The 10,268-nt window shown below is 34.0% G+C and overlaps 1 protein-coding gene across 2 annotated transcripts; it reads left to right on the forward strand.

Annotated features, from left to right (window-relative positions):
* The first annotated feature begins 551 nt into the window (after positions 1 to 551).
* On the forward strand, positions 552 to 8,712 carry LOC113507894 (endonuclease/exonuclease/phosphatase family domain-containing protein 1-like). 2 transcript variants are annotated; one of them, XM_026890832.1, is made up of 4 exons: positions 552 to 744; positions 832 to 1,122; positions 4,842 to 5,529; positions 8,535 to 8,712. In XM_026890832.1, exons 2-4 carry the CDS (start codon positions 846 to 848, stop codon positions 8,686 to 8,688), a joined length of 1,119 nt encoding a protein of 372 aa, XP_026746633.1. In that variant the 5' UTR covers positions 552 to 744; positions 832 to 845; the 3' UTR covers positions 8,689 to 8,712. The 2 variants fall into 2 exon arrangements, with proteins under 2 accessions (XP_026746633.1, XP_026746632.1); XM_026890831.1 differs by having other exon boundaries at positions 552 to 735.
* Positions 8,713 to 10,268: the final 1,556 nt, after the last annotated feature.

Here is a 10,268-nt window from a genome sequence, read left to right on the forward strand (position 1 = left end):
CGTGATTAACATTTCATTTTTTTTTAATAATATTTTGCTTTCAAAGTTTTATATTCACGATTTAAGAATATAATTAAAATTAAGTCAATAATATTAAAACTTCAATACCACTGCGTTTACAGAATCGTTATAACAAAACGTTTCATATGTCAAGTAGAATATCAACGTCAAACTAAAAACAGGGATGGGCAAATCCATGAATAAAATCGAGTAAAACTGAAACCTAAAAATGAAACCAATAAACAGATTTTTTAACTTCGAATGTGACAATTCAAATAGTTAAAATTATTGCTTATATAACATACTGAAGTTATTGCCTCAGATTATTAGTAATATTTATACGTGAAAAGCTATTGTGGTGTGCTATGTTGTAAAAAATAAAATTATTTTACGTATTTTAGCGGTGAATAAAAAGAGAAAACTTTTTATTTATTTAATAAAAACTGAATAAAGTTGATTCCCGGCTTACAATCATTTATTCAGAATCGAGTTGTTTAATCGATTGCGTGCAACGTTACTACCCGTTATCTTTGTCATTCTCATTCTGTCAAAATCTGTCACTTCATTTCATTGTTGTAATATAGTTGATGACGGGGAGCTGTATGTAGATATTACAGTGTTTTGCCTTAGGACCGTAATTATTTTCATTATAACAAGGAGATAATTGCAGCGATAAGTGCTACAGTCGGTGGATTATACCAATATTAAATGTGCCTGTGAAAATTTCAAGTGCTAGTGAGTAACGTAAGAATCTATTAATAGTTTTTTTTATCTAATGTCTCCAGTGAAATTGGAAATTAGTGTTGTTATGATCGATATTTAATTTCGAAGTGGCGGGCGACGATATGGGGCAGTCTTCGAGCTCCGTGTTGAGTAAGAGCGGCCGGAGGAGCTCCTTCCGGCGGTTCATGAGGCGGAGTAAACTGAACAAATCCAGTTTAAGTCATACGTTCAATTTGCCGCCTTCGGAGGACTATCCGGAGCTGATGAACGTGAACACGGCCACGGAGGAGCAGCTGATGACGTTGCCGGGGGTGAACAGGCAGTTGGCGCGCGAAATAGTGCGGCATCGGCAAATGATCGGACGATTCAAGCGAGTTGATGACCTCGCTCTTGTCTCAGGTAAACTACAATGCAACCTCGAGAATTATGCACTTTTATAACAGTAATTTATACTCAAATGGCTCATTATAATCATATAATTGAACCTCGAATTATACTTAAAATTTGGAAGAATTTTGTACACTGTGGTAAGGTTTTATTTCGTAGATGAGTAGGGCTTCCTGGCAAGTATGTCAAGGCCATCAATCAAGCGTTTATAATTGTTTATATTTATGCACAAGATTTTTTTTTCTGTTGTTCATATAGTGTGACCATATTACTGTGGTTGCTATTATTTTACCTTAAAGTTCAGAAAAAAGATTTACAAACTTCTAGGTTCACTTATAATAGTCATGTTGATCTGTAACTACTACTAAAAACATTAATTAATCAGTCTAAGTAATTACTTCTTGAATGTATGTACTCATTGTTTTGAAGTACACACATAAACAATGTAAATGACTGTAAACATTTAGGAAACAATGGATAACCCATCATATTGTTTATAGTTTAGAGTTCAAGTTTGAGAATCAAGAGAATACTGAAATTATTTATGAGTACATAGAACAATTTGTTACAAAATAATAAATTTAAATAATGTCGGCATGTTTATTACATCTTTAAACTAACATTAGACCAAAAAACAAGGAATTCATCGATTTGGTTACTTTTTTCAACTATGTCTACTCACAACACACAATTATAATTGATTAATTGATGTTACCTATTAAACTCAATTACTGGTCTTCAAAGAAATAAACAAATGTTTTTCTATGGATATAGTTAATTTTCAATAATTGAAAGTAAAATGTAAAACAATAGTAGAAGGAATTATTGTTTTGTCCAACACCCAATATTATTTACTTACAATGGTGATACTAATTACAGTAATAAAACAATAATTGTATAGGAAAGCAATCAAAGGTGATTATAGTATACAAAAGTATTTTTTGTTTTTTGATTAAATTTTCTTTATCCATGAGTAACTATGAAGCCTTAGTTTGCAATTAAATACACTGAAACAAAGCAAACCTTAGTGCCAAAGTGCTGCGTCCCAAAGTGCCAAGGTCACTGAACAAGAGTTTGAAATTGTTTATTGCATCATATTAAACAAGAAATAACATGATTGAGTTCAAGTAAAGTATTTGTTGAAATGTTAACTTTTCTCTACTCCTACATTTTGTGATACAAGGGTTATTTATTATGTTGACTCAGTGTGGCAATGTGGTGTCAGTGACGTTTCAAAAATGATGTCTGATGCATGCTTCTTCCGTCATGGACCAAATTATGGTGGTATTAAATATCAGAAAGATGTTATCAGCTGTTGTGTTTATGGCTGATAATGGAAATAGTTCTGTTAGTAGCAGCTTCAGCCATGAAAGATGTTGTATTTGTCTATATCTGTATGATAATTTTTCATATTTGTATAATAATTTTCATATGGCTAATAAGTAAGAATTGTGCATAGACTAATGACTTAGTAGCTATCTAATTATTATTTACTTTTAAAACTTCTCTTGTTTAGTCACCACAGTCATAGATGATTACTTGTTAATTGCTCATAGTAAAATGACATTTTGCCAAGACTAAAGTAGAGAGAGAGAGAGAGAGTAAAGATAGCGATTTGGGTATTTAGGTAGTCATCTAAAATAAATCAAAAAGTTGCCTTAAAAATAATATGTAATCTTTGTTCATTCTAGACCATACAATCATTGGTCAAATAATTGAAATCATCAACACCAATATTTATTTCATGAAAACCAGTGTCCCTATTTTAAATCATATAATGCTATACTTAAATCGTTGAAACCTTTGCTTTAAAATAATATTTTACAGTCATAAATTACTTAGGCTTTTTTCAAATAAATATTTTAGCATAGATAATAAGTAGTTAGAGTATTTATTTAATTTAATTATTTTATGTTACATGTTGATTTTAATTTTACCTCTCATTAAATATAACAGGCAGTTATTTTCGATATCATGCTTGTCTGCAAATATGTAATTCGGCAACTGGCGATTTATTTTTGCATATTCTCGATATCCATTCCTACATATTCAGGTTTCCCTTTATAATCTATTTATAAATGTATTTCTCATATAATTTAAGTTCATAATTTACCTTACATTTGGTTTCGTTTATAAATTACGTCTTCGAAGTGTTTTTGACATGCATATACGTCATTAGACTTTATATTAAATACCGGAATTTTAACTGACCCGAAGCAAAGAAAGCTCTCAAATGTATGGACATGACAGGTTAAAGTTATGTAAAAAATGGTGCTAAGCAGTCACATGTTTCATACATTCAGTATCGAAGCGATGACATAATGTAAAACGCATTCTAATCGACATTCGCATGTTTATAGATTCATAATATTCGTAACGAGTATTCGCAATCGTCTTGTGAAAGTATCAACAAGAAATATTTATGTTGAATTAATATCTTTTTTTCTTTGTGGACACTTTTAGCCATTGCTAAGAGTAATAATATTGCAACTATAATGCGTAGAACAGTTTTCTTAGCCCCCGAGGCAAATGAGGGTTGTTATAAGTCTCAATTAATCAGTCTGTCTGGTGTATCATAGCTTCCGAACGCATTGCCTTTAATATACTTAGTTTGATATGTTTTAAAGGTGTATGTGCGAGTGTTCTTAAGCATGTTTTATAAAAAATTGTAAAGCCATTAAACGTTGTGGGGGTGAAACGTTTCCTGTCGGGGTTTTTATTTTTGTACCTTGTTATAGGAGTATGTGGCAGGCCCCCTTCTTCAATGATGATAGATTCAACTATGCCAATAGTTCTTCGTTAGGTAGGAGCTCATAATAGTCATAATACAGGACAGGGGTTTCATTGTTTAAGTTCTTAAAACGAAAAAAGCGGGAATAAAAAAAATCGGAAGTATATACATACCTAACATAAGACAGTATAACCATTGAAACAAAACCCTATTACTGTGACTAACATCATCATAAGACAATTAATCAAATCACCTCGTCTTACCAGCCAACCACAGATGGCTATTTAATTACAAAATCGTAATAAATGTATCGTTTAAAGCACATTAACACGTTTTCTATGTCATCTAAATTATCATTCGGAATTGAGGTCGAGAATCAAGACCCGTGTAAAATACAATAGTCATCAATTTAAAAAAAAGTACAACTTGCGCCAATCACGCAAGATTTGAAGTAACATTTTAAAATGGAATCGATTTGTTTTTTTCTGGTGTTGCTGTTGCCATACACAAAATTATTTCTATATTGTTTATCCAAGCGGATGCAAAGATGTTTGATCTGGTTTTTTTATGACTGAAGAATTATTAATATTTGTTATATACTGTTTAAAGTAAGAGTAGATTAATTTTTGATCGTTCTTAAATCTTTATATTTGTCTTTCGATCTCCTACACGAGTATAAATGTACTTGCTTTTATGGCACTAGAATTAAAGTATCGCTTAAAATAAATAGGTTTTGTATGTTTTCTTATGAAAGCATTTGCAACTGTTACACTTGTAACTACATATTTGGTTACTGTTATGCATATTGACGTCACGATTTCACGAGATCAGCGTTCTTGTCTCCACAAACAGGTGTCAGACAGTATCTAGAGAAAAAGAAAACATTGCAATTAACATTAAATTAAATAAACATAGATATTAACAGAGCAAATATTTTTAATGACATGCAATTATGTTAAAATTTCCCTGAACGAATAATGACCTTCTGTTTTCCCTTTAGGTATAGGTGCTGAAAAGTTAGAGTTGCTAAGGCCAGAGATATGCACAAACATAAGGAAGCAGGTGTCGCGGGCGAGCTCGCTAACGCAGTCCCTCGACAGCGTGAGGATACAGTCGGAGACCAAGCTGTGCTCCGTCAACTCCTCCAGCGTGTTCCAACTGCAGTGTGTCCCAGGCCTTAACCAAGAAATAGCTGCCAACATTGTAGACTATCGCAACAAAAAAGGCCCCTTCAAATCACTCGACGATCTAATAAAAGTACGGGGAATGGACATTGTTAGGTTAAGTACAGTTAAGCATCACTTAAGTTTGGAACCCAGGAAGTGTGAGAGTGTACAGCATTTAACGAATGGATACGTCAACGGATGGGCCGATGTGGAGACGGCGCCGATGCCAAAGAGACCGTCCAGTATACCAAAGACCCCACACAGGAAGAGTCTGTCAATGCCAACTAATGCCAAGTTACCTATGACGTTGCCAAATGGTTTTGCTACTGTGCCAGTTAACGATATATTGGACCTGCTGTCCGCGTACTCCCATAGACCTATAGTGGAGGAAGTGTTCATGCATGAGAGAGATGGAGTGAGGTGTTGCCGTCTCGCTTCGTGGAACCTGCACCAACTGAGTGTGGAAAAAGTCACGAACCCTGGAGTTAGGGAGGTCATCTGCAGGACTATTTTGGAAAATAAGTAAGTCTGAACATAATCACTATCTATTTAATTGAATATTCCAATTGTTTTCTGCAATAGTCTATTCTGTTTCTCTCAATGGAATCAACTTATATAACAGAGCAATAACAATTATTGCTCATATAATTCACTACGTATTGGTCAGTTAAGCTAAAAGAGCAAGATTTTTTTGTTACTATTCCACATACTTATCATAATAATTAGCTTCATTGACGAACAAAATTCTTTAAATAATGTGTACCTCCTTATCAACAAGCGTTTCAATATCTTTATCACAATAAATCATTGATACAATCACATCTACTAATAAAACCACGTAATAAGGTTGTCTGTATTCATGATTTACAACTGCAGCTATGATTGTCTTCTGGCTTTCGCTACATTGTTCAGAGAACCTACCTAATTGTAGTTGTAGAAAGAGATGCCGCTCAACCATGTGTAGAGCGTTGTATAGTCTATCTTGCTTTCACATATGCAACAGTGCTACTTTTAGACGTATTGGTAGGTCCCCACAACGATAGCTGAGAAGTTAATAGGATATATCACGTACACGTAATTCACTATGATATATCGTAAATCATTTTAGTAGAACAATGTGGAATTGATCTAGCTCGAATTGTTTTATCGCTGATAATAGCAGTAGACTTTCCCATTACGTATGACGTTTGATTTTAATATAAAGACTTATAACTAACTAGATTATCGCCCGCGGCTTCTCCCGCCTCGATGTCGGTTATATCGCGTTTCCAAGAGAACTCTTCAGAAGTCCGGGATAAAAACAATCCAATGTTCTTTCTCAATGTCAACTCTTTCTCTGTACCAAATTTCATTAAAATCAGTTCAGTGGTTTAGACGTGAAAGCGTAACAGACAGACAGATAGACAGGCAGAATTACTTTCGCATTTATAATATTAGTATAATATAATAGGAAAACCAACCATCAGCTCATTAGGAGTGTTCTTTCGCTTTTCTAATTGCCACGTGTACAACTACAAAGATGACTAAAAATATTTAATCACGCGCATTTTTGGGAATTGCCCAAACGTTGCCAGTTGTTATACAAATATATGAACACATAATGACAGCTATACCAGCTTAGAGATAGTACAGAACATCATATTGATTACCTAACTTTTAATGACATGTTAAGACCTATTCTATTACAAATCATTTCTCTAGTTATAAGACAGCATATCACAAGTAAACCTTGGAAAACCATTTTGACAATTCAGTAAGGTTGTGTTACTCGTTTTTTGGCTCCAGTAAAAACAGTTCTTAGACGTTAGCAGTCAATATTGTGTAATTTTTGGAGGAGGTTATTTTCTACTCTGCGGTGCCTATACATATTTAGAATGCTATGATCGAGTCAATGGTATTTTATTGTCCTCCTATATCACAATTGTCCTACTGAACATTACAGGTATGTGGGTACACACAATACAACTGATTATAGTTATAGTATTCACACATATTTCCTGTTCTATTATAATACCTGTCAGTCACGCTTCACAATGCCTAATGGCAGTCACATTTGCACGGGCACGAGAACTGGCATGTGTAGGACTTTAGCCTATTTTATTTATCCTATCTTTTGCAGTCATCGCAATATTTGTTCTTCTTCCATTCATAATAGTCTTAACATAAAACCCATTCTTTCTCCATCCACCTATCTATTTGTCAGTCTTTCACTGCCTGTATTTAATATCTCGAATTAATTTGCAATCTTTTGGCAAAGGCAATTTTGTCCACCTTCTCCAACCAAAGCAAATTTTCGCGCATTTGAGTCTTAATCAAAGCCAGCAATTGCTTTTCCATTGGCAAGAAAATGATTTATCATTATCATTTGCATATTAAATACTCGTAATTAATTATCACGTGATATATTATCTTTCCTATCTCAAATTGAATCCTGATTAACAGAAAAAGTCAGTTTATCATGTATTACGTTCGGGAAAGTAAATCTGTAATTGTATTAAATGCGTGGACTATGAAGATATACGAATGAAAATTATCGTTTTAATCTGGCTCATGACGTAAAGTGAGTTTGATGTAAGCGTACAATTCAAATTTAAAACATTTTTTTTTGTAATTCAGTTTTATTGTCAAAGTTTTCTTAAAGCAATATATTTCTGGGAAGTTTGACCAAAAATTCTCCTAAACATTTCTTTTGGAAATTGGCGCGATAAAAAGTGATCGAAGTCCAATGATGATGTTGGTCTAAAATAAGAAACATGAATATACATTAATTGGCACGACATCCTATTGTGGCATGTCTTAATGTTTCCACTGGATCATTCTTCTATAATTGTATTACTTCGAGTCATACTTCACTTACCCGTCATATTACATCCCATACATTTCTCATGTTTAACACGGCGTTGTTTAAACTCCAGGCACTTAGTTCTCCGCTTACTAATTACAGCTTGAAGGTTAGTTCCGTAAGCCGATGTTTGCTTGTTCTTTTGAATACAGGAAGCCATATTATGCTACCTCAATTAGTGACTTACATTAAACCAGACAAAAAATTGGTTTTTTTTCTTTAAAAATAGATTCATAAGACATGTGATATTGATTTGTATATGTGTATATAACCTGAACTTTGTCCTCCTTATCTTGATGACATTTTTATTCGCCATCTATCAGGTAGATTGGCAAAATATTGAAATCGTATCACATGTTTTATGTTTTTTTTTGTTATCATACGCTTTCGACGTTACAATGTTGTAAGCAGCATGTGTAAATCGTGACGTCAACAGTCTCTACAACTTTAATTATTTTCGTCTATTCTTTTATTCTCATTGTCATGCTGTCATCTACTATCCATCACTTTATTCATTCATCCATTATATTAAGGCTGTGCTCTCAAAAAGCTTATCTTAAACAATTCATTTCGTTTTAGTAAACGTTTCTCTAAGAATTTTCTACCATTCCTTATTTTCTCCAAGGCAACGCAATTTGACAGATATGCTTACGAAATCTTGGTTCTAATTTCCATATTTCTGCAGGTTATCATTAATAGCCGTGCAAGATGTATTGGAGGAGGCTGCGCTAAAGATATTGTGTGATGAGCTAAACTCGCCGGTCCTCAGGCGAGTCAGAGAGTGGAAGTACAACAGCCAACGATGGGAGTACTGCTTATCCGAACGAAAAGAAAGGTAAGAATTCTTCAGCATGTATTTTTTCTCTTTTTAAACTACTCCCCGCTGCCGCAGAAGGAGTTTTTAAGCCTTGTGTCGCGGGAGCCATACAAAACACGTGCACATAGACACCCAGACTCAGAACAACCATTCGTGGATCAAACAAATGCTTGTCGTATGCAGGGATCGGACCCGTGTCACAACGCAAACTATGGGTTTGGCGTAGTAACCTTAACCCCTGGGCTATAATAATCAATGTCGCCTGAAAATTATGTTAGATCATAGGATTATTCTGTGTATCTCAATTTAGAAAAAGAAACGGGCTATTAGGATTTTGATGGATATGAAAGTGCGAATAAAGATCATTTCGAAACTATTTCGAATCTGGATACTGATAAAGTAATTGTAATCTTAAATCCTGAACGTGGACTTAGCCTGAAAATACATGCCTCGTTTTAGGAGCGTATGAGAAATGAAAAGTTTTCGTCTTGCCACTATTTAAGACTTCTCGAATTATTTTACCTACTCTATGAAAGTCAATGGATTATAAACCTACATGTGCAAATACAACAATATTTATACTAGAAACGGCTCGCAAAAAACAACTTTAAAAATCAATTCCAAATGACATAACTAAGTCAATTCTAAATTGTTTCTCTATAACTGGTACCATTACGGCCTGAACAAAATTGCTATAAAATTGTTTGCGTGCCCAGACTAACTATGAATACAACGTGACGTTAAAACACGTGTTTAGCTGTGCAAGAGATAAGGCGGTAACAATCGAGATTATGCACAAGTGTTTAAAGCAATTAGATTGTCGTTTCTAACGAAGCTGGTGGCTGAAGCGCAGACAAGGATTTTTCATAACCCAGCCAGATCACTCGACCTAATCCATTTGACTTTAATGGAAAATTTGAAAACGGTGATTTTTTCCGGTACTTTGCATAATTTCTTCCTCTTATTACTATTTGACGTCATTAGTGTGGTCCACTTCTAGATCACTTTGTCATTAGTTTCCCGTGCTTAAAATCAACAATTTTAATCTCTTCGTTTCTTAAAACATTGATTCTATGCTGTTGCAAGAACAAAGCTATTAAGATGCAAATCTGTAACAATACTTTCTCTAACTTCTTGTATTAAACCTTTTTCGTCAATCCCATTTATTGACCGATAAAAAAACATGTTTATTTTATTCAATTGCCTGAAACGTATTGTTGTATTCCGTTTTGCACTATTGACATTTATAGTTGTAACCTTTGCAAAGACGCTCTACATGCAACAAGCTAGTTTATACAAATATTTGATCGGACTACCGCTGACCTTGAACTGTAACATATAGAAGTTAATGCCAACGGCTATAGGGCAGTATTGGAGACACAGAAGCTTCTACGACTAGTTAGATTTAGAAGCCCTGAATCATAATAATGGTTCTGTTTTGTAAAATGCATTTTTCCCTGATCCCTTAAATCAAAAAAGAAGGTCTGGATTTGGCCAGTAAGAGTTGTTCTTTTCGGTTTGAAGAGGTATTTTTAGCGGTGGAAGTTGATTAGAAAAAAAACAGCTGAAAATTTCTCCGCTAAATCACGCTGCCGTGCTATG

This window comes from Trichoplusia ni, unplaced genomic scaffold (genome assembly GCF_003590095.1).
Source record: "Trichoplusia ni isolate ovarian cell line Hi5 unplaced genomic scaffold, tn1 tig00003448, whole genome shotgun sequence".
In the NCBI taxonomy this organism is placed as follows: Eukaryota; Metazoa; Arthropoda; class Insecta; order Lepidoptera; family Noctuidae; genus Trichoplusia; species Trichoplusia ni.